Below are 24,602 nucleotides of genomic sequence, written 5' to 3'. Positions count from 1 at the left end.
TGCAGGAAAACAGGCCTCGCTGTCCATGCCCAGGCCTACTCTGACCACATCATTTCCTACAGACTCGCCCTCACCCAAACCAAGTCCTCCTTCTACTCCGATATCATCTCCAAAGGACAAGGGAATTCCAAAGCCCTCTTCTCCACCATCACCAAACTCCTCAAGCCCCCCGACAACCCCCTCCAGACCACCTCCTCTGATCTCTGCAACAGATTCACGGAATTCTTCCAAAACAAAATCGACGCCATCTACCAGCAGCTCCAGTCTACTCCTGTGTCCCCCACACCTCCGGTTGCTAAACACGACCCTCTGCCCCATCCCACCCACTCCTTTTCATCCTTCTCCCTGGTGGACACCGACTCCATTACGAAGCTGGTGTCTGGCTCTAAATCTTCCACCTGCTCTCTGGACCCTATGCCCACCACCCTGGTGAAGGCTGGCCTGCCTGCCCTCTGCCCTCTCATGGTAGACATCATTAATTCATCCCTGTCCACTGGCTCCGTCCCTGCTGACTTAAAGGTGGCAGCAGTCACCCCAATCCTAAAAAAACCCGGTCTGGACCCCGATAACCTCAACAACTTCCGCCCCATCTCAAACCTCCCCTTCCTCAGCAAGGTCCTCGAGCGCGCAGTAGCCGCCCAGCTACAGAGTCACATGGCCTACCATGACCTGTTTGAACCACTCCAGTCTGGGTTCAGGGCTAAACACAGCACCGAGACCGCCCTGATCAAGGTGACAAACGACCTCCTCATGGCTGCTGATGCTGGCAACATCAACATCCTCATCCTCCTGGACCTCTCAGCTGCCTTCGACACCATCTCACACTCAATCCTCCTAGACCGCCTGGAAAGTGTCCTTGGCATCACTGGTACCCCCTTGTCCTGGTTCACATCCTACCTCACCAACAGGTGGCAGTATGTTTCCCTCGGGGGCTCCAGGTCAGCTCCAGCACTTGTCAAACAGGGTGTTCCCCAGGGTTCGGTGCTAGGTCCGCTCCTTTTTATGATTTACCTCCTCCCACTCGGTGACATCATAAGGAAACACGGCCTCCACTTCCACTTCTATGCAGACGACACACAGCTCTACCTCCACACCAAACCCTCGGCCCCCCTTCCTCCCCCCTCCCTCACTGCCTGCCTCCAGGACATAAAAATATGGATGACCACCAATTTCCTCCAACTCAATAGTAAGAAAACCGAACTCATAGTTGTAGCCTCCCCAGCCCTCCTCCAAAAGATCGACCACCTTGTTCTCTCCGTGGATGGCTACTCCATCTGCCCCTCCACAGAGGTAAGGAACCTGGGCGTCATACTGGACTCCACCCTCTCATTTCACCCTCACGTCAAGTCTGTCACCAGATCCGCCTTCTTCCACCTCCGAACCATCTCCCGCCTCCGCCCCTCACTCTCCGACACCTCAGCGGAAACACTCATTCACGCCTTCATCACTTCCCGCCTCGACTACTGTAACGGAGTCCTTCTTGGTGCCTCCAAGAAGGTTCTGGATCGTTTACAGTACGTCCAAAACTCTGCTGCGAGGGTCCTCACGCGCACCAAACCCTGGCAGCACATCACCCCCACCCTGCAAAAACTCCACTGGCTCCCCATCAACTATCGAATCCCCTACAAGATCCTCCTCCTCACCTACAAATCCCTGCACGGGTTGGCCCCTTCCTACCTGACCAACCTACTCCACCCCTACACTCCAGCACGAGGCCTCCGATCCTCCAACTCCGACCTCCTCACCATCCCCCGCACCAGGCGTTCCACACTGGGAGACCGAGCTTTCGCTGCAGCAGCCCCCAGACTGTGGAACTCCCTCTCCCCCCTCATCCGAGGCTCTGACACCATCAACCTCTTCAAAACCAAGCTAAAAACCCACCTGTTCACACTTGCCTTCACGCAACACGGCCCCGCTCCCAAGTAGCCCACCCCTGACTCTTTTTAAGCCACAGATTCCGTTGTTTTGTTTTGTTGTTTGTTTGTTTGTTAATTTTTAACCACTTCATCCAATTGGACAGAACTTGCCTCCTTTTTTTATTTATTTTTATCTCTTATCTTATTTGTTTTTCTTGTTGTTACTATACACAGATCTTTTATGTATTTTATTATATATATTTTTTCAATTTTATTACTTACTTTTATTTTTTTTCCATCCTTTCCTTGTACAGTGTCCTTGAGTCTGAGAAAGGCGCTTCTCTCTTAAAATTCAATCTATTATTATTATTATTATTAACAGGTCATCTAGTTTTTGTTTGCAGGTTAGTAGAGCTTTTAAATCTTCTTCATCTCTGTTCAGTTTATGTTTCCTTTCTAGTATTTTTAACTCATTTTCTAGGTTCTGCTGTTTTTCATTTCGCTGTTTCTTTAGTGCACTTGAAATTGAGATAATTTTACCTCTCATTACAGCCTTTGCCGCGTCCCATAAAATTGATGGTGAGACATCCCCCTTATTGTTGAGATCAAAATAACTCTTCAGTTCTTCACTTATCCTCTCCCGTGTGTGAGAGTCAGACAGCATGGATACATTGAGCCTCCAATATTTAAAGATTTTATTGGTCTTTATACACTTTCTTTTCCATAAATATTTTATTCAACTTCAGCCCTGATCATAACCATTTTTTATATTATTTTTGTAATGAAATACTCCCACTTTTCTGAAAAGAGTTGTTAAATATGACAAAAAAAATAATATGTGGTGGTTATGATCGGGCTGAAGTGGAATAAACAATTTATGAAGAGTAAAAAAAAAATACAAGATAATTAAAAGATTATGCCACATATTATGTTGGCTCATCACTGCAAAGTTATCAAACAAATACGAATCTGATCAGACACAAGGGTTAAGTTGTTGTTCCCTTTCTAATTTCCTCAAACATCTAGTCTAGTTAATGTGATCAATATTATTTGACAATTGATGCTTTTTGTTGGACATTTCAGTCAGTAGTGAGCTCATACTTTGAGCTCATAAATTTATAGTTAAAATGATTGCAATCTTGTCTTCGTTGTGCATGAATGCGTGTGCTCACCACACACAATATGTGTCACTATTCTGGCAGTGGCTATATTGTTAATGAAAGCCTGTTATAAGGTCTGTTATTTGTTTTTTGTAAAAAGTTTTAGTCACTGGAAGTTCTGATACCCTAGAAAAAAATAAATTTTCATTTTAAAAGCCATGTTGTCATTTTTGTTCACACATTTTTGGAAATATGGTCATATAAGAATTGTATTATTATTTATTTAACAATAGTGTGTTTAACAGCAGGAAAAAAACATGTAATGTTATGATGTATACATATCAGCAGCAATATTTTAATGTAAAATGTACATTAATCAGTATTGATTCCTTAACTTTACAAGTTACAAGTAGATGTACAAGTTACAAATGTACAAGTAGAGTACCATTTAGATTATGGTTGAATAAACATTGATGTCTAACATTGATTCAATATAAAATCAACTAATATGTGCATCTAGATTACCATTTAGATTATGGTTGAATAAACATTGATGTCTAACATTGATTCAATATAAAATCAACTAAAATGTGCATGTATATTACCATTTAGATGATGGTTGAATCAACATTGATATAGTATCAGCTATGGTTGACACCTAACGTTGATTCAACGTTAGGGTCATAGACAACGATCTATATAATTTAGATGTCAGGCTTCAACATAGATTCAATATTTCTGCTGAACCCTATTTCAACGTTGATTCACAAATTTGTTGCTATCTGGGATCAGTTCCGGTAACGTTAGGAGGTGATGGCATGCAGTCGAAAAGCGGCAATAGTCCCGGTTGGAGTCAGTAAAACACAGTTGTATGTTATCGTTCCACCCCTAAAAAGTACACATCCTCACACACACAACACACACTATGCATACACACACATAGTACATACATGCACTCACTCACTCACACACATGCAAACATGAAACACACAGGCATACTAAACACACACACATAGGTCATACTCATACACATATATAAGACACACACATATAAAACACACATACACACATACATATGCCACGCACACACAGTCTACCTCAGTCCAATGGGTCCTAACACTGGCCAGGACCCGACCCCCTGTAAGCCAATCCCACTATATAGTATACAAAACGTATATATGTATCACAAAACGTGTACTTGAGCCATGTTTTTGTTTGGGTCTCTTGTCAAGTCTGTGCTAATGCTTTTTCTTTTTGAGTATATATTTTGTCTTTATTAGTCTTATTCTCATTATTGTTTTTGTTAATGCCAATGTTATTATTGTCAATGTTATTGTACTGTAATGTCTTGTTTTATGTATGAAAAGGAAAGAAAATAAAAACATTTATAAAAAAATAAATAAAAAATTGCCGTGTTCCTTTAACACCTCCTTCCTTGGTTGCCACTTGCCGTTCACGTAGATTTACGTTTCTGTGGCCCAGCGGTTGAGTGCCGGAAACGTAGATCTATGTTTTTGTCTCGGTTTTCCTTTTATTCGCTATTGCCATTCATAATCCATCGAGGCACCTTGTGCATGCTGTACTGAATGTGTCTGAGATCGCAGACGGTCAATACTGCCGCCTAACGCCGTGCGGCCGGTATTGCACTCCATTTGAAACGATGTAGTTTGTTTTTTCGGTCGAGCTGCGGCGTGGGGGCGGGGTCTGAACACTCCGGCAAAACAAGCGGTCACCACGGTTGCCTCGACGAGTTCATCCGCCCGCCCGTCCATGTGCAATGCTGGATAACGTGGGACAGACTACCGTGACCAGTATTTGGAATGGCGATCAGATAATTGGATTATTCTTTTTGCAGTACATCAGATACAAGGTAAGGACTATATATTACCAATCTTGCGTTGATCCGATATTATTTTGCCCGCAATCGAAGCGTGTCTGTGTGTAACGTGTGTGTGCTGTGTCCCGTTGGTCACATCACGGAACGGAGGTGCGCCCCGCTCCAACCCCCCTTTCATGCGTGCATGATGAAAGATAATACCGATAATCTAGCGTTGATTTCAGATTGATTGTTGATCCAAGCGAGGAATGGCAATCTGTTTATTGAATTACACAAAAACGCTGTTTTCGCGTCTTTTTCTGGGATTACTCAGAATCACTCAAACTATACTCATATTCACCACGGTATAAAACGGAAAAAATGTATCTGTTTGTTGCATGTTAACCGGATGAAACCCACTGACAATCGACAGCGTTATTAGATCCATAGCTATAATATAAAATATAGGTTTAGCTCTACAAACAAGGTTAGCGCTTACATGGGGTTAATGGGCGGCAAGGCCTATGCACTTCCCGGAAGGGGTGTGGCACCCAATGTGTTAACACTTTCTGCGCCAATCACGTTTTATTACGTGTTTGCTCGCCAGCGGTTGAGTGCCAAACACGTAATATTAAGTTTTTAGATCCTTTGATATTTTTCCTCTGATCCCCGTTCTAAATCATCATCCGGGTCATTTTAGCCGTCCCTGGGTCGTTTGTATAAGTTGGAATTGCAATGCAGATCGAATATCACCAGGTGGCAGTATCATCTGTGTCTGAACTGGAATTGCATTGGCGTGGATACACGTCTTCCCCCTTTTTTTTTTGGTAGGGGCTCCTCCTGCTTGAACAGAGATTCACATTGATCGCCTCGAAATTCCGTTGCCTAAGAGTATTTTACCATCGAAATGTGTATATACACTGGTAATCGCGATGGCTATGCGATCACTTGGAATTATTCTTTTTGGAATACCTTCTGGCTAAGGTAAGGTATATTCTATGTCTATTTTACCGAACCTGAAACGTGTTTTTCTTTTTTTTGTATTTTCTTTTTTTTATTATTTTTTAAACAAACATAAACAAACATGACAACACACGATAAGATATACAAGCATTAGTTGTCAGTGTACATCCAATGAAATCACATTTTAGTTAATTGTCTTATATAGGATATACCCTTAATACCTGTTATCTAAAAACCTACACACATATGCTCCAGCTCGTACCCCCCCCTTCCGGACCCCCCATTGGATAATCCATCCACTTTCCCTCGCTCCTAACCAGACATTACCATTATATGCTAGCTTTTATTTTCTCCACCACTTCTAACCACAATGTCATTTTGGATTCATTGAGACCCAAAATTCTTGCTGTGGATATTTCTTGATAGATCACATCGAGATATGTAATAATCCAGACCTTTCGGCAAATTTTTTCCGGTTGGAACCATCGTGATGCTATCAGCTTTTTAGCCACTGTGATACCCGATAATACCAATCTCTTTAGCTGTGGATGTACTGCACACTCAAAAACATCATTCAGCAGTAGTACAGAGGGGTGTACAGGTATATTCCAAATTAAAAGAGATTTGATAGTTGCTGGGTCACCTCTTTCCAGAATATCTTAACTGGTGGGCAGTCCCAGTACATGTGCATAAATGTCCCCTCGTCCCCATTTGTACATAAGGAGCATTTGGAGTCTTGTATAAGACCAATTTTTTTCAGTCTTATAGGAGTCAAGTATGTCCTGTGAATATAGTTAAGATTGATTTGTTGATGGTCCGGGTTCCTTGATGTGAATCGAATATTTGCCCAGGCTTCTTGCCAATCAAAATCACTTTCCAGGTCTGGTATATCCCTCCTCCAGACGGAGTCTAGGTGGAGGGTTTCATATGAGGACGTTAGTAATTGATGATAAAAATCTGAAACAAAACCTCTTGATGTCTCTCTTTCATAGAAGAATTTGTGGTATCTGTGGTGTACAATTGGTATATTTAATGGAACACCGTGAGCCTTCAAACATGCCAATAACAAGTGCGTAAAAGTAATATGTGGACTTGGTGAGATTACATTTTTTGCGTATTTCCTTGAAACTACAAAAACCCTGTTTATTGAAGACGTCTCCTAATGAGTGTATGCCTTGCTTTTCCCATCTAGGGAATCTTATAGGTTGTTTTCCTATCCAGAGTGCATTGTTATTGAATAAGGGAGTATGATTATGCCATTTATGTAGGGTAGAATATTTTTTTTGTGTTTCGCGCCATATCCGGATCGCATGAGTGATTATGGGGCCAAATTTCCGTTCGCATTGCTTAATTGGTAATTTGGTGTATACTATGCCCTTCAGCTTGTGTGGAGCTACTATATTTTCCTCAAAATTTCTCCAGGATACTAATGCTTGGGGATCAAACCATGTTGTTAGTGGTCTTAAAGTGTACGCCTTAAAGTAGTGGTAGAAATCTGGAAATGCCATACCTCCGTCTGCTTTGTTTCTCTGTGCGGTGGATCTTTTTATACGTGGTGGTTTGTTATTCCAATTAAATTTGTATGTGGAGGAGTGTAATTCTTTCCAGTAACCCTTTGGAGGGGGTAATGGTAGCATTGAGCTGAAAAAGTTGATTCTAGGTAGGACGTCCATCTTGATTATTGATATACGTGCCTGTACTGAGTTTTTAAGTTTCGACCACCTGACAAGGTCGTATTTGATTTTGTCTTGGATTTTTATGTAATTGTGCTTCACCGTTTGGCTTATGGTGGGGAATATCTCAACTCCCAAACATCTAAATTGTTTTACCATCTGTATCTCTTTTGGGAGGGTTATATTTCTTTTTGCAGGGGCGTTAAGTGGGAGGAAGGCCGACTTCGGCCAATTTATCCTAAATCCCGATAGATCTCCAAAGTCCTCAATCAGCTTGAGAAGATGAGGCAATGCTGTGTTGGGGTTTTGCATGAACAGTATTACGTCGTCCGCATATAAACTAATTTTGTGTTGTGTGCCCTTGATTATGATTGGTTCTATGGATTGGGATTGTCTTATATATTGTGCTAAAGGCTCTAATGATAGATCGAATAGTCCGGGACTAAGAGGGCAACCCTGTCTGGCTGAGCGTGATACCGGAAAGATTTTGGAGATGATTGTACCTGTTGTAATCATGGCCGATGGGTCTTTGTATAATACTTTAATCATATCAATGAATCCTTTTCCTAACCCCATCCTTTCTAATACTGCCCATAGATACGACCATTCCAACCTGTCAAAAGCTTTCATTGCATCCAGGGACAGTATCGCCTTAGGTGTGTTGTCTTCCTTGTTGGCATCTAGTACGTGTAGTAATCGTCTTATGTTATCGGTGATCAAGCGACCTCTTATGAAGCCAGTTTGGTCCGGGTGAATTAAAGATGTCATATGCTTTTGTAGTCTGATGGCTAATACCTTAGAGTACAGTTTGATATCGGTTCCGAGGAGACTTAAAGGTCTATAACTACCGCACTCGGTGGGGTCTTTGTCTTTTTTAAGGAGGACTGTTTTGAGTGCAATATTGTCATTCTTATGGAAGTTCCCCTCCTTAACTGAGTATAAAATCATATTTAGTAATAAGGGTCCAATTATGTCCCAACAAGAGAGGTACATTTCTGGTGGGATACCGTCTCTTCCAGGAGCCCTACCACTTTGCATTTCAGATATGGCCTCCCTAAGTTCATCTAGTGTGATCGGTGTTTCTAACTGTTTAGCGTCATCCTCTGAAAGTTTAGGGAGAATAATTTGATTAAGATATGTGTCCATTTTGTTTTGATCAAAGGTCGTTTCTGATTTATATAAGTCGGAGTAGAATTCTTTGAATGTATCATTTATTTTTTCAGGGTCTGTTTCAAGTACTTGTTGTGCTCTAATGGTAGTTATATCTGCAAATTTTGCATTAATTCTTAATCGCATGGCTAATAGGTGACTAGGTTTAGAACCTTGGGAGTACTGCTGTTGTCTTGTGCTACGTATTTGTATTTCCAATTGCTTGCGCATTTTGGAGGAAATCTTTGATCATTCCCTTTACCGACATCCATATTATTCTGGGGTCTTGCACCGAGTTTGCATTCTCCCGTAGGAATACTATAAGAGCTTCTTTGAGTTGTGTAATGAATTCCTTGTTATTAAGCAGCATCGAGTTAAATCGCCATCTTGGGGCTCGGGAAGATAGTATACCAAATGTTCCTTTTAGGAGTAAATAACAGTGATCTGATAGTGCATTGGGTATCATTTCCACTTCATAGTTATCAAATAGTCTCGGGGATGCAAAGACATAATCTATTCTGGATAATGTGTTATGTCTCGCAGATCGACAAGAGTACTTTCGGGTCGTGGGATTAAGTGATCGCCATAAGTCATTTACACCGGTAATCTTCAACCAATCCTTTAATGCATTAGATGAATTCTTTTGTTCGCTGGAAAAGGCGAGGTAAGATTTGTCCATCCTTGGATTCCAAATGGCATTAAAATCCGCACCTATTATAAATGAGTAATCGGGAAGGTCTAACATTGCATTGGTTAGTGTAGTGAAGAAACCCACTTCGTACAAATTTGGGGCGTATACCGCTACCAACGCTATTTTCCTGTTCTTGTGTACAATCTTAGCTATAGTTATCCGACCATCTACATCAGACCATACTCCCTTTAATTCAATATTCAACTTACGTTTAACTACTATGGCTACACCCCGAGTTCTCGTACCAATAGAAGAGTGACTAATATTATGATATGTGTTGTCCGCTAACTTATCTATGTCTTTCTCTAGAATGTGCGTTTCGCTTAGCAGAGCAACGTCCACCTGTTCTTTTTTCATCAGTGTGAGCACGCTTTTGCGTTTGAGTTGGTTATTTATTCCCCCAGTGTTCCAGATCATTATATTCAAACTAGCCATAATCTATACATGTTGTAGTGTAGTTTTTGGTAATGCTTCTGGAGTGCGAGGCAACAATAGATATACATCCAACTAGTGAGGTCCCGTTGAGAGCCGAGCTTAAAAACATACATATATACAAATAAAAATCCCCTTCCCTCCCCTCCCACCGAGAGTCGTACAGGATTGTGTTCCATGAACACAACCTACGCGTATGACTCCCTCCCTTAAACCACCGGATATCCCAGAATGATCCAATTATCCTTAACATTCCTATGTATACCATAGGATCTAACATTCTAAATTCTACCATAAGTAGAATGTCAACTGTGGCTTGGCCACTTTCCTGTTAAATAAAAATTTAAATAAGATAAAACTAAAAATAAAGACCAAAAATAAGCTTCAATTATCATGCCCTAATCACTTAAATTTTATATGAACTTGTGTAATTTATAATAACCCAGGCATAATATGGAGGTATTGAACTGAAAAGAGAACCTCAATAAATCAGAGAAAGGAGAAGAAAAAAAGCAAGAAAAAAGGAAGAGAACATTAACTTAGATCTTAAAAGAGCTTTGCTATGCTTAAACATCTAAAGTATAAATTGGAGAAGTAGTGGAAATATTTCCAATTAATAAAAAGCAGTTTTTAAATACGTATATGCAGCATTTCCCCTGACCAGGGGTGGGCGATGATCCGTTGTGAAGAATGTTATTCCAGCCGGCCGCTGCTGTGATGGTTCTGTGGTTCTGCAGCTAGATGCTGTTGGTTATTCTCCCGAAGGGCTTCTGGTAGTATATCTGGCCACGTATTGCTGTTATTCCAGAATGTTCCCTATATCAAAGAATGTTTTAGATGTTCTAGATTATTCCAATATGTCGTTTTTACAGTGTTCGAATGTTCCAGTATGTTCTGGAATGTTGTTAGAATTCCATACTCTTAAAATAAGGATCACTTCAACGCCATGTTCATCTTCTCTATATCGTTCCAATTTTGAATCCAATATGTCCGCAATAATTGAAGCCCAACGGGGAAAACATTCAATAACTCTGAGCTCGTAGGTCTCTCTGTCCCAAATCATCGGTTCATTAAAGTTTATACTATATGGTGTCCATGCATATAACAGAGATTAAAAGGCCATTTATACACTATCCTGCGTTTTGTGCTGCCATGTATTTGGCTGCATCTTCAGGCGAGTTGAGGAAGACCCTTGCTCCTTGTTTATCGACGATGCGAAGTATTGCAGGGTATATTAATAGGGGTCTGTATTTCTCCAGATAGAATTTAGACATCACCGTCTTGAACTTGGTTCGTAGGACCACCACCTCCCGACAATAATCTTCAAAACAGTGTATTGATATATCCTTGTATTTCAGATTGCCTTTCATCCTGCGAGTTTCACGAATAATAATTTCTTTTATTCTGACTTGGCGCAGGATAACCAATATCACTCTGGGTCTAACGTTATTGTCACTGGATCGGGTCCCCAATCTGTAGCACTGCTCCACCTCGGGTACTTTAGGAAGGATCGCTGGTCCCAAGATTTTCTGTAATTCTGTCGCAAACTCTTCAGGGTGTGCGCAGCTCACCGACTCATCCAGACCGACTATACGAATATTCAGCTTGCGACTTTGATATTCCATCTCGAATATTTTGGCTTTCTGTTCTTCATTGATTCGCTTAAGCTCAACCGTTATATCGTTGAGCTCCGTATTGAGTTCTTTGTAGTTTCCCTTCATCTCAGCAGTTAGATTAACGTTGATATCATCTACGTCTTTGTAGATCCGAACGAAATTTTGTTGGTGGTCTTCCAGGCCTGTTTCAAGTGCCACGGTGCGCTTAATATGTGCTTCGGCGTCCACTCTTAGCGCTTCTATTTTGCCTTCGATAGATTCTTTGATAGCTTCTACTTTTTGGGTTATTGTCTTCTCCATTGTCTCCATTATCTTCTCCATTTTTTTCATTTCCCGGATGATATATTCGGTGTCCGCGGAGGTATTTGTAGGGGTTGAACTTGAGGCGGCCGCTATCACGTCTATATTCTCCGCTATTTGTCTCATGTATCCTGTGGCCGTAGGCGAGTCCTCTGCGCTTGGTTTTGAGATCGTTTGATTTTTCTTTGGAGGCATCTCGATTCTTTCAGTCAATATAGTTAGTTGATAATCTCAGTTGATATATGCGTCAAGTTTTAAACGCATTGGTGGTCTATAAATATGTTTTTAAAACGAAAAAAAAATAACGGGTGAGCAGCTGTGTCACATGCGACTTACTCCATTCTATAGCTGACCGGAAATCTGAAACGTGTTTTTCTAACGATCACAGTTCTTTGTTTCACCGGACGTAAACCATGCTCGGCAAACACGATCACAGTTTTGAGTTAAAATGACCCCCCCCCCCCCCCCCCCCCTTGATGATTTTGTGAAGGTACATGTACATGTTATATACCTTTGATTTGGGAGTATTTGGGGGTTCAGGGAATGAACCAGAACGCTTCGGGCTTATTGCACATAACGCGTTTTATCTTGCGATCTATGAAAAAATACTGGATTATTTTGGAAATGCGCGATGTTTAGCGTGTAATAAACTGCAGAAATAGAAATATAGAAATATTTTTTTTTCCATGTTGCACTACAAGTAGTGTCTGTCAAATGAGCCACACCATTGTCTCCACAGCTATAATACAGAACACACACACAGCTCTGCAACAGGTCCTGCATTATAGTGAAACACCGCGGAAACGACTATTTTAAACTGGCCATCTAGCGGTAGAGATGGGGACTAAGCGTGGCGCTGAAAGTGTTAATAGAGAAACGTTTGGGATTCTTTCTGTAGATTTGAAAATTAATGACTCGCAAATGTTGTTCATTCTTTCACAATGTAGGAGAAAGTGCACCTCTTTCTCAACCTCACCTGCCTGTACCTGGTAAGGATCCATCTCTACTTATTATATTATTTATATTACGATGACCAAATAGCATTGCAATTTACTTTGTGTTTTGGTTTCATTTCTCTCTCTCTCTAAGGAATGTGAATCACTACCCACTTTCAAAAACACTCTCAAAAAACACCTACGGGAGACTGCAATTCTAAACTGGCCCCTGTAAATGTCCTAACACAACCCCCCCCCCCCAATGTACAGTAAATGACCAAGTATGGTCTTGTCAATATTCCAATGTACAGTTTTGCTTGTTCAGTTGTACAGTGTCCCCCCCCCCCCACTCCTCCTACCCAACCTCCCCCCCCAACCTCCTCCAATGTACAGTTTCTATGTCAAATGTATTATACTCTCTTTTCTGGACTCTTCGTATCACAAACAGTACTGTAGTTGAAAATCTGGTATGTCATAAATGTATAGATGTAGCAGTACTGTCTATCTGTATGTCATGTATGTCATATATGTTATGATGAATTGAAAATGGGGGACCCTGATGTAAACAAGACGAAAGTCTTTCTCTGGTCTGCATCCCCTTAACAATTGTTTGTATTGAGCTGTACTGTACTGTACCCATTCTGCAATCTGTTAATAGAATTTTCAATCAATCAATTCTGTGTGTGTGTGTGTGTGTGTGTGTGTGTGTGTTTCGATTATGCAAAACATATTTCACCCCATACTGTTCTGACATGATTCTTCCCTCTCTGATCAGCCCCTTGTTTTGCTTTACACTAATGGGATGAGAGTCTGCTGGACGAGACGGGGTTATGCACTGGATTGCTGCATGGTGTGTGTGTGTTTTACATGAGTGCTCAGCTGCACTTAGGTATTGTATGAGTGAGTGTGTGTGTGTGTGTGTGTGCGTGTGTGCGACTCACATGTGCTTGCATGTACGTCTTTTGTGTTTGATTGCATGTGTGTCTGTGTGTGTGTGTGTGTGTGTGTGTGTGTCTGTGTGTGTCTGTGTGTGTGTGTGTGTGTGTGTGTGTGTGTGTGTGTGTGTGTGTGTGTGTGTGTGTGTGTGTGTGTGTGTGTGTGTGTGTGTGTGTGTGTGTGTGTGTGTGTGTGTGTGTGTGTGTGTGTCTGCCTGCACAGCTGACTCGCAGCTTCTCGTAAGACAAACATCCATTATCTTTATTAATGCAAATCTGCGGACAGGGAAGAGATGAGTCAAATCTCTCACTTCCCTCTAATTCAATTTCCAATTTTTGTCCCTGGAGGCCAGAGGCTTGGGATTAGTCATCATCGCTGTAGTCCTCCCCTCATCCCCTGGGCCTCGTCTCTGTACTGCACTGGTCACACATTCAACTAATGATAGTACCTTTGGTAATTGAGCTAAACGTTGTCAGAGGGAAGTAACAGTTGTAATTGGATTGAAGGAAAAGAGGGCTGTGTTTGAGATCAATTCAATTCTTTGTCTGATTATGTAGGGGCTCCCATATCTATAGGACATCCATCTTTCCTGGAGTATTTCACAATGACGATGCCCCTCACCTTCTTAGAAGAGAGATTAAAAATGTTTCATGAATAATAATTAGTACAAGAACAGCACAGCAAGGAATAAGAGTTGTAGGTGTTTAAGCCTGCATCCTCCTCAGTCTTCAAATATTTGTCCTCAACGTCTTTAATGAATAAATTACCCTTCACTGTCTTTTTTAGAATCACTGAATAATCAGAGGGAATTTTCTGCTGCGGCCAGCAGTTAGTATGAGTCACTCTGTCGGGCGGTCTGTCCGTCTGTCCATCCGTCCCTCCGTCCGTCCCCCAAAATGTAAAACATGACATGGGACGTGATAGAATGATAGATGACATCACAACAAATATCACACCAATCATCCAGATGGTGGCACTATAATAAAAGGTCAACATATACAACTTTGAAAAGCCATAACCTGTACACGACACTGTATGTCCGACTGACATGAGCCTTCGTACATACTCTGTATATCCACCTGTCCTTACTCTACAACTTGGCCACTGGGATCCCCCACGTCCATGTGTCTTTTCCCCCCCCACACTATAGTTAATGCACTTGACCAATCAGGAACGTCGGACGTCGTCATCATTTTCACTTAAAATGTTGTATATAAATTATAAACCTTAACCTGAGTGGAGACCTCACATCTCACCCAAACCTAAAATATAGATGAAAACATTTATTTTCGTGATCATCGCTGTTGCAGGTAGTAATATAGATGGTTATTGCTTTGCTTACAAGTAATATAGGTAGTAATATGTTCCTTTAAAGTGTGTAGTCTAGCATGTACAGTAGCCTAAACTTAGAAACCCTTAGTGGGGGTGGTATGGAAGACAGACTGGGTGCCAAGAGCGAAAGCCGGAGGTAGGAGTTAATTCGGTGTAGCAGGTAGTGAGTGACGTGGGAAGTAAACTGACTAACAGTGACACAGAAGGTAGTGACGTGGGAAGTAAACTGGTTAGTGATCACAGCTCGTTTAACCCACAAGGTTCCCCCTGCTGCTCTCCCAGGAGAGCGTGCTCCAGATGGCCACAGATTGCTTTCTCACAAGCCCAGGACGGGGACATTAACAGGCTTTGTTTACAGCCATAATCGTGGGCGTTTCTGTGTTCGATAGGGTTTATTTGGTTGTGTATGGGCTGAACGTCTGCAGGTGGTTCAGAACAGGAAAATGAATTATCTCTGACTATGTTCTGTCCAGTGAACTCACTGTAATGCCCCCATGCTGGCACTGTAATGTGTCCCCTGAGGAGAACAAATGTATTTATATTAATTCATATTTATAGCCTTTTGGTTGTTGTTGAGGATGGTTCGGTGTCTGGCTGTTTACAGGCCAACAGTCTGTATACTTAACTCACTGATTTTGTGTATTACTAAAATGAATAGATATCAAATTATTTCATGTTGCGATATCTATATCAATTTGATATTTTGTCATGAATGTGTCCATCCATAGGAAATCATTTTCCTGTTTGCATTATTACTAGTCATTATTATGTCTTTTTGCATATCCATATAGTTTTGCTTCGAAAAATTACAAGCTTGCTTATTCATCCTGAAAACACAACTTTACAATGGCGGTTTTCAATTCTGGCTAGGCTGTGCAAAAGTAAATATGGGTTTATTAACTTCTTAATGTTGAATCTTGCATTAAACAGCAAAGGTAAATAATACAGCGTATTTTACGCCAGTGGCAAGGCTAGTTTACCTATTCATGTACCTTCCATTTGCAATGTTTTTATGTGTGGTACTGGGTACATACAGTATCATGGCTGTGTCTCCTCCAGCAGTTTGTTCAGTGGTTAGATGAGGACAGGCTGCTGTCTCAATATGTGGACTGGACATGTCTTGCTTAAATGTTTGCCAGCGGGCTGGAGGCTAAAGGAGGGGGGGGGGTGACCATTCTGACACGATGGCTCCTTCTTGCCCGTCTGTCTGTCTGTCAGACGGAACCCATAGCATAACCCTGCTCTGCCGCTGCATCTCACCTGCTCATATGAGCAGAAAGAGCGAGTCTGGAGGAATCGTGATGCCCATCTCAATGAGGGGAGGAGTGTGTGTGTGTGTGTGTGTGTGCGTGTCTGGGGACGGGGGACGGGGGGTTGGGGGGAGTGAGGTGGAACTTGGAAGGGGAGGGGAGGGGCCACGTAAAGCAGCGAAGGAGAGTGTGAAAGATGTGTTGTAAGCCGTATAGCATACACAGAGAAACCTAGAGGGAACGTGTCCTGAGAGGGAAATAAAGAGAGAGAGAGAGAGAGAGAGAGAGAGAGAGAGAGAGAGAGAGAGAGAGAGAGAGAGAGAGAGAGAGAGAGAGAGAGCTGCAGGAATCGTGATGCTCATCTCAATGTGTCTGTGGCAGCATGGTGCTCAGATCTGTACTGTTTTACAGGAAGAAAAATAGGGGAGGAGAGAGCCAAGGACATGCTGTAGAGAGGATTATGGGAACTGGTTTGACCTCAAGTGTGTACTTGCTGGAGTGCATGTTAAATTTCCGAGGGCATTTGAAACACAGAAACTAATCTGTACGTACTGTGCGCAATATGATAACAGTTCTCTGCGTGCGCCTAAATCTATGGGTTTAGAATTAGTCACTGTAATAGCAATGCGCTCCGCTGACGGCTGCAAGCCCTCGCTCATCTGACCTTGACGTCGCAGCGGGTGGCAGCCTCTTGTAGCAGCTCCCACTCTTTGCCCTATTTTTCTTGATTATTTTACAACTTTCTTTTCTTGATTTTGACCTCTTCTGTCTGCACACCCCCCCCCCCCCCCCCATGCTGCTATGACACCTGGATTTTCCCAAGGGGATTAATAAAGGAACACTTGACTTGACCACATCTGTTCCTTCAACCTCTCCAGCCAAATGTTTATTTAGGGGATCCTAGATAGAGATATAGATAGACATAGTGACAGTTCACATTTAAATACATTAAAGTTAGTAAAAACAATCTATCTACAATCTAATTAATCAAGTCAATGTTAAAATACACTGCGATTGGCTCCGATAGCCTCTTCAATCGGCTAGGGACATCCCTAGTTGTAGCCCATCTTCTGTATCGCAGATCTGACAATATGGGAGATGCTTCCCTTGTATAATACAGTCCTCCTGCATTACCAGGCAAGACACATCTGCAAACGTTGTAAATGTCACGTCTTGATTTCTCAGCACTATTCAGGGACAGGTTTTGAGTTACTGGTTCATGGACAAAGCATTCCCCTCTGCCAGAGTGCATACGGTAGGTACTTTCTGCCTCAGCAAAACATCAAATATTGTCGAACTAGTCACACCATAGGTTAAAGAGTCCAACTGAAACAATTTAGTCACCATGAAGTCACACAATTTGTAGTTGTTTTATTTGAAAAAGAAATTAGATATCAGTCCCATTTTCAATAGTCATCTCTTTGATTTGGTCCTTCCACTGCGCTTGGGGAAGAAAGGCCTTTGAGGACCGGTGAGGATCACCTCTTCACTGGAGACCACAGCCCTCTGTCCTGGGGCAATGTGTATCGCAAATGCAGCTCTTCCTGGAGATAAGAAAGTGACAAGTCAGATTCAGATTCAGTTTACTTTATTCACCATATTGTAAACACAAATGGAACGTGATATGACATTTCAGTGCTAATCTTTTTCACAAATAAGAATAATAATAATAAATTATAATAAAGGACAGAACAGTGAGACAACGATAAGACAATAAAGTTATTTTTAAAGGAGAACTATCTTATAAATGGCCTTTTTCAGTGTTTAGCATTGTTTCCTAGCTATGTGGACTTATATTAATAGGATGATGGATCTATGTCTCTAATTCTCATATTGGCGCATTCTTCCAATTCTCCTCACAATATTCACCCTCACTGAACTGAGTCATCTGAAAATGTGCATATCTGTGATGTCAGCGATTTCTCAGCTGCATAATAATGTGGCAGTTGGCACCAGGGCACACAGTGGTTGGAGCCCAGCCTCAAAGCGGCTTATGTCTTGAGGTCGAAAAATGCTGTTTTTGAGTACTTGATTCGAAATACAAAACAATGATAAAAAAAAATAAAAAAAACGTACAGAGGTGTTCCATAGACTCACAGGAATTGTGTAAAAGTGCCCAAATAGTGAAATAAATAGTAAAATAGTTCCCCTTTAAGTCAGTTATATAAATGTCTGCTAGGCCTGACCAACATTACCATTTCTTTGACATGTGTACTTATTCCAATACAAATTGCACATCCATTTGATGTCTTTTTGCACAGCAAAATACTGTGGTTGTCAACCTTGTGGCTTCCTGGTCATGAAAACTACTTTCTTGTGTGTGTGTGTGAGCACAGCGGTGTCTGTGTTTATTATTATTTCATGAAATTGGGAAAATATCTTCATTTTACATATATGTTCATTATGTCAAAGGCTTATGATTTGAAACACTCTAAAACAAAAGTTATAGTGGTTAGAACCAATGGTGGACCTGGTGTCACTTTTCCTCTGCACTGCTCCCATGTTAAAAGGCATTTTTAATCTGCTCTCATTCGTTAAATTCTAGATAGAATTACCAAATGCAATGCATAATACACAACGTCAGGGCTCAGTGTAATTTTAAAATGTGCTGTTACCGATGTAAAACACAAGGTGGCGCAATTCCTCTACAGCTCACTTTGCCAGCAACTAGGGAGAAGTGGGGCGGTGCTCATGCCGGCCAAAGTGGCTGAAAGTGCACCATTATGCTCCGGTGAGTGGGGGGGGGGGGGGGGGGGGGGGGGTGCGAGCGAGCTTTCAACACAAGTGCACCATAACAACCACCTCTGCTCCACTCCCCCTGGTCTATAGCGTATAGCTCGCTGAAATACGAGCCCCCCCGGCCCGCGTCGCTTCTATGAGGAAGTGCAATTCACGGAAGAGCTCTGGTAGTCAGCCGACCAGCGACCAGTGTTCAGAATTCTACCGGGAGATTGACTAATGCTCGCCCGCAGAATATTCTAGTAATAATAAGCGCCTACTAACGTTTAGCGTCTCCGCTATTTCTGACCGAATTAGTCAACCTTTCTTTTTTCTAATGGCAGATTCTTATTCAGAGGTATTTCGTCGAGTTTACATACGCTGTAATGTGGTATCAGAAATGTATAGAAATATGATAAATATGACTATCCGTTTTTTTTCAATAAAAACGGACGTGGTATCAAACAAACACAAATTTAAGTGGTTACAATTCTGAAATATATGTAATTTGTTACAGATATATTGAGATTAGGCTATTACTGTTAATCATGGGGGAATGCTTTTTTTAAATAGTAAACAGTTAAAGTTATATGGCTTTGATCCAAGGCCCATTTTTGTCAAAATCCTTCAAGATCCTTAGGAAGCCACAAGGGTTAAAATGATTTAGTGGATTCATTGATTGATGTCAAATCTTACCCTTGTGGAACTATACCAGGATACCTTAAGAAAGGTGACATACGTCCCAGCCCTAATGTCTACTGGAGACACAGTTTGATTCACACTTAAAATATGGATTTAACAATTAAGATGGAACCAGAGTGCCACTACTCACGTTTCCGCCTATGGCATGGCCGATTACAGGACCCTGTGCTGGCAGGAAGGCACACTGCTGTAGAACAGTGGATGTACATCTGAGGGGGGGGGGGGGGGGGTTGCAGAATGTTAGAGCCGTCAAGGAACGTGAGCCATTCCTCTTAGCATGATTTAATTAGAGCAAAGACTGAGAAATGTAGTCATTTGAGAAGCTTGAAGCCACCATACCGTGTTCCTCTTCGGAGCATACGTTTCATTATCCACAAAGGTAAACATCTTCATGATGAAGCGTTTGTAGTGGGTTGGGTATTGAAGCCCAGAGTAGCCATCCACAGGGACCATTGTGATCTGGTAACGGTCATCGGTGTAAGGACACCTGTGGAGAAAATGTTTTAATAAATAAAAGCTTCATCTAAATACAATACACTTCAAATGCTTGCCCTAGTTAGCAATCTTGTAGTCTACTTAACAGTTGCTATTTCTCTTCAGACACTTATACATTTCAGTATATAATTATGTGTCCTTTTTGGAGATTTTCCTCCAGTATCTAGTAAAGAAAATGGGAAATAAAAAAAATTAAGTATCCTTTCAATGCCAAGCTGTTCCTAAAAAATACCAAGTTGTGAAACTGATCCAGGGCATCAAGTCATGGGTTGTTTAGTCATTTACCCATCAACCAGCAGGGCCCATTGGGGCAGGCTGTCAGGGTCAGGGGTGGAGGTGGCCCAGCAGTGCTCCAGAGTCAAGACGATGTTTGGATCCGTCCTTTCCAGGATACGAACCTCGACGTACACCGGGTGCCTCAGGGCCTTGGTGATGGGATAGTCTGCTGGGGTGTAGTACGAGCTGTACTTCACTTCCTCTGCAGTTAAAAAGAGGGGAGAGTTAAGTTGTGATAGAAATGGAGTAGGACTCAGTAATCAGTAATGATTGGGCTAATGTCTAGCTCACCCTCAATGCATGCCTTGGTGTAGCACCTTCCGTTGGCCAGTCTAAGCTCCGCCCTGAGAGGTCCTTCAGCAGCGATTGGTTCAGGAGGAGCACGAGGGTACACTTCCATAACCAGAGCCTCCACTGATATGCCAAAGTACCTACACTGGAACAACAGCCTAATGAGAGAGAAGGAACAAAGTATTAGAAAGCTATTTTAAGAAATCAGTTTTATACAAGAAATCTGGGACTCAAATAATTTAAATGATTGAACCCACTCAAAATAGCTGTCCCTGGTGATTGAGCCTCTGGGGCCAATTTCAACTTCATATGAAGAGGACATGACGTTCTCATAGACCACATAACCCCCTTCTTCCTGGAAAGGAGAAGATTTGGCAGAGAGTTACAGAAATGCATCGTGCACCAATGTCATCTAGACCAAGACTGGTCTTCTCATGACACATCCTACCAAAATGGAACACAGCCCATTGACTATGGTTGTCATTTAATTATAATCCCCCTTTTGGTTGATTACAACCACTATTTGCCTACCAAGATGTTTGCAATGATATAATGGAGTACTATGAAGTCTGAAGCAACCTTCAACCCACCGTCACTGTGGTGCCACATGCAGTGACTGGGAACCGAAAGATGGCGAAAGCAGAGCTGGTGCCAATGGGGCGACAGGAGACATCATTAGTTTCCAGCAGGCTGACTGAGTTCAAATCTATGTGGGGCAGAGTGGTGTCCCTGGCCACCACCACCACAAACTCGCCTTCTCTGGTACACTGTACAGTCACTGAAGATGAAAAAAAAGTTACAATTATCACTCCCAATAACGTGGTAAAAGATTTACAACTACACAATATTTGGAATTTGTTACTGTTGTTATGTGGGAGTTACTGAAGCATCGGATACCTGCTTTGCCGTAGTAGCACTGGTGCCCATCAAAACAACAGTCGATGGTCTCACACTGCTCAGCGGTGATGTCTTCAGGTCCACACTGCACCTTCACATGGCCCTCTACCTGGCATCTCTCAAATGGATCTTCTGCCACGGGTATCGTTGGCTGTTGCTGAGACGGTTGCTTAGGTGTATAATGCAGCTGAGGAGTCTGATATGTTTGGGGTCTCGGTATAGGTCCTGATATAGGTATTGGTATAGGCATCTGCGATTGAGTCATCCATGAATGCTGGGCAGTAACACCATCAGCCAACAGGGCAACCACCACAATGCCAAACATGCGACTCAATAGCCCCATTCTGCTGTTGCTGATAGCCACACGCCAGATGAGCTGTAAATCAAGATTCCCTTGCACGTGTTATATACTTGACTGAATGTGTGTTTGCTCAGAGCTCCACCTCTCATCGTTAAGAGGCAGTCACAAGGATGGCATGTAGAGCTCATTTCTTCATTTGCTTAATGTGGAATCATTTTTACAGATATGTGGAATATGTGAAGGCTATGTGGATGTGAGTGTGTGTGTGTGTGTGTATTACAGTATGTAGAATATGTGAAGGCTATGTAGATGTGAGTATGTGTATGTGTGTGTTATGTGGAATATGTGAAGGTTATGTAGATGTGAGTGTGTGTGTGTGTGTGTGTGTGTGTGTGTGTGTGTGTCTTATGTGGAATATGTGAAGGCTATGTAGATGTGAGTGTGTGTGAGAGAGAGAGAGAGAGTGTTGGTAAATGTCCCTGTCACTGCACATTTGCCAGAGAAATTAAGTCATTACAGGATTATTGCCTCAAAGCCTCAGTGATGAAACATTCTACCTCTCTATTTACTCTGCAAGAGAAACAGAGGTTTGAGCCTCTGTCACATGCCCTTATTTGGAAGTGTTTACCTACCTGGACAAAGCTGGACACTATACTGGAAAATCCCTCCCACCCCTTCTATGAGGAGCTAGTCAAGATGAGGAGCACATTCAGCCATAGACATACCACCCCCCTATGGGCATGAACTGCTGCCAATAGTTGGAGAACTAATGGCTGGAGAACTTGAGATCTGTCTGCTTCTCAATTACTAAACACTGCATGGACTCTGGCGTAGGGCTGGGCGATATGGCCAAAAATGATATCGCGATAACGATATCGATAACAATATCATATCACTCAATATCGATAATTATCTATATTGTTATAAGTATAATAATAATTATTATTATTATTTTTAAACAACAGATGTATGTTTCTTTTGCAGCAATTCTTTGTCGTTGCCGCCATCTTTAGTGTTACATCCCCTCACACATTCCAGTTCTCAGGCTGCAGCTGGTTTGAAAGCGAAAGTAAACAGGCTTCTCTGCTGGCTGTGGCTCCAGGGGAGTTGAACAGTTCTGGCTCTGCTAGTTTCTTTCCTATCTTTTGGCGCTTTTTTGGTGGACAAACCACCGCACATGTGCACCGTGACTCGTGACTGGAGTCTAGCTCTGCTAGCACACATAGCCTACTGTGTACAGACGGTTTCAAACTGTATTTTAAATTAGAAAGCAAACAAAATAAATGGACAAGAGAAAAATAAATCTCAATTTGGTCAGTATTGTCATTTGGACAAGCAAAGCCATTACTTTAAGGCAAGAAAGACAAGTCTGTCCACTGTCTCTGGGTTTAAAACTGCCCTGTTGCAGGTCACAAAAAAAAATCGATATTTTTCCCCCCGATATTTTTTCTTTTCGATATCGATTATTCAAATATATTGCGATAATTATCATTATCGTTATATCGCCCAGCCCTACTCTGGCGCATTGTACTATTACTATTACTACTGTATACTATATACTATTGATGAAATCAATGGTTTTCATGTCTGGTTAATGTGGTTATAACAACCTATAGATATCAGTTTAACCGTGTTAAACTGTAAACGCTGAGACATACATCTCCTCTGTGTGTGTGTTATCCCATTAAAACCGGGGAAACACATTTGTGTGTATATACAGGATATATAATGCATTATTAGCAGGCGTTGATTGTAGGTCTAAATGGTTATGACATGTAGGTAAAGTACATATCTATAGAGATATTAGTTTAAACATTGTATTGTGTGTTGAACTTTGAAATTGTAAGACAGACACAGGGTCTGTGGGAGCGATAGCAGCCAGCAGCACTGAGGTCATCGGCCGAGGTGCTTTACCATAAACAAAGATAGCTGGTTGGCTAGGGAGGGGAGAAGCCGTTGCAATAATGATGAGATAGGGTGGGGTTGCTATGGGCTAGCAGCCATTGCTAAGGAATATACTTTATAGTTGTGAGTTCTTCCGGTTTGACTCAGACAAGCAGACAAGCGTTTCGGAACAGCAGCTGTAGCTCCAGCCCTCTGAACGAGGGCTGGGGGGGAGGGGAGAATACCTCCGGAGCCACGAGATAGCTAGCTTCGGCTAACAGGGAAGGCTTTTGGCTAACCACTGGGCCGCAACAACCATCGGGCTGATAACAGGAGAGATAGGTAGAATAATGAATTTAATAGACTTTTCAAAGACTTTCAGAACTGTTTCCATCTTGAGGATATGTTTATGGAATAAACATAAAGTTTCAAGGAAAGGTATCACGTTTCCAGTGTTGATTCTTCTGCTTACGGATGTACCAATGGGGGTGAGCTAGCGTGTGACAGCCAGTATGATGAGTAAGAGTATAAACAACACAACGCAGAGACTTCACGGAACCACAGGTGACGAGTTGATTACAGGCTGACCACACCCAGAATCCAACACTATGTACTATACTGTATAGTGTATACTATGTACTATTAGTACTATTATTATTACTATTGAGACATACCGTATTGTACCCATTCTGCAATCTGTTAATAAAGTTTTCAATCAATCAAAAACTATACACCAAGCCACACCAAAAGTCAAACCGGAATCTCAAGGCACACCAATTTACAGTCACAACAAACTATGCCTTGTTGAAACATAGAGAGAACAGTGCAATGTCAGAAGCACTTGTACTGTATGTGGTAGTAATGTACATCTGATGTAATGATCTCTTATCTGCAACAAATAGCATGTTCATATCACCAATGCCTGTAATAAGAGAGAGATATAGAGATAGAGAGAGAGAGAGAGAGAGAGAGAGAGAGAGAGAGTAGTG

The 24,602-nt window shown here is 41.9% G+C and overlaps 2 protein-coding genes across 2 annotated transcripts in view; one reads left to right on the top strand and one right to left on the bottom strand.

Moving 5' to 3' along the window:
• Positions 1-24,602, top strand: part of clcn2a (chloride channel, voltage-sensitive 2a) — a gene marked incomplete at both ends in the record, with an annotated part of 204,996 nt that overhangs the window by 33,357 nt on the left and 147,037 nt on the right. The gene's annotated exons all lie outside the window — the stretch shown is intronic.
• On the bottom strand, positions 17,528-21,678 carry LOC311238834 (zona pellucida sperm-binding protein 4-like; the record flags this gene model as incomplete). The annotated part of the gene is made up of 7 exons (XM_084327035.1): positions 17,528-17,593; positions 19,809-19,956; positions 20,250-20,442; positions 20,532-20,689; positions 20,789-20,886; positions 21,122-21,309; positions 21,429-21,678. 7 exons carry the CDS (start codon positions 21,676-21,678, stop codon positions 17,528-17,530), a joined length of 1,101 nt encoding a protein of 366 aa, XP_084183161.1.

This window comes from Notolepis coatsorum (genome assembly GCF_963971535.1).
Source record: "Notolepis coatsorum genome assembly, chromosome: 13".
NCBI classification, from domain to species: domain Eukaryota; kingdom Metazoa; phylum Chordata; class Actinopteri; order Aulopiformes; family Paralepididae; genus Notolepis; species Notolepis coatsorum.
This window is presented reverse-complemented; position numbering and strand designations above follow the sequence as displayed.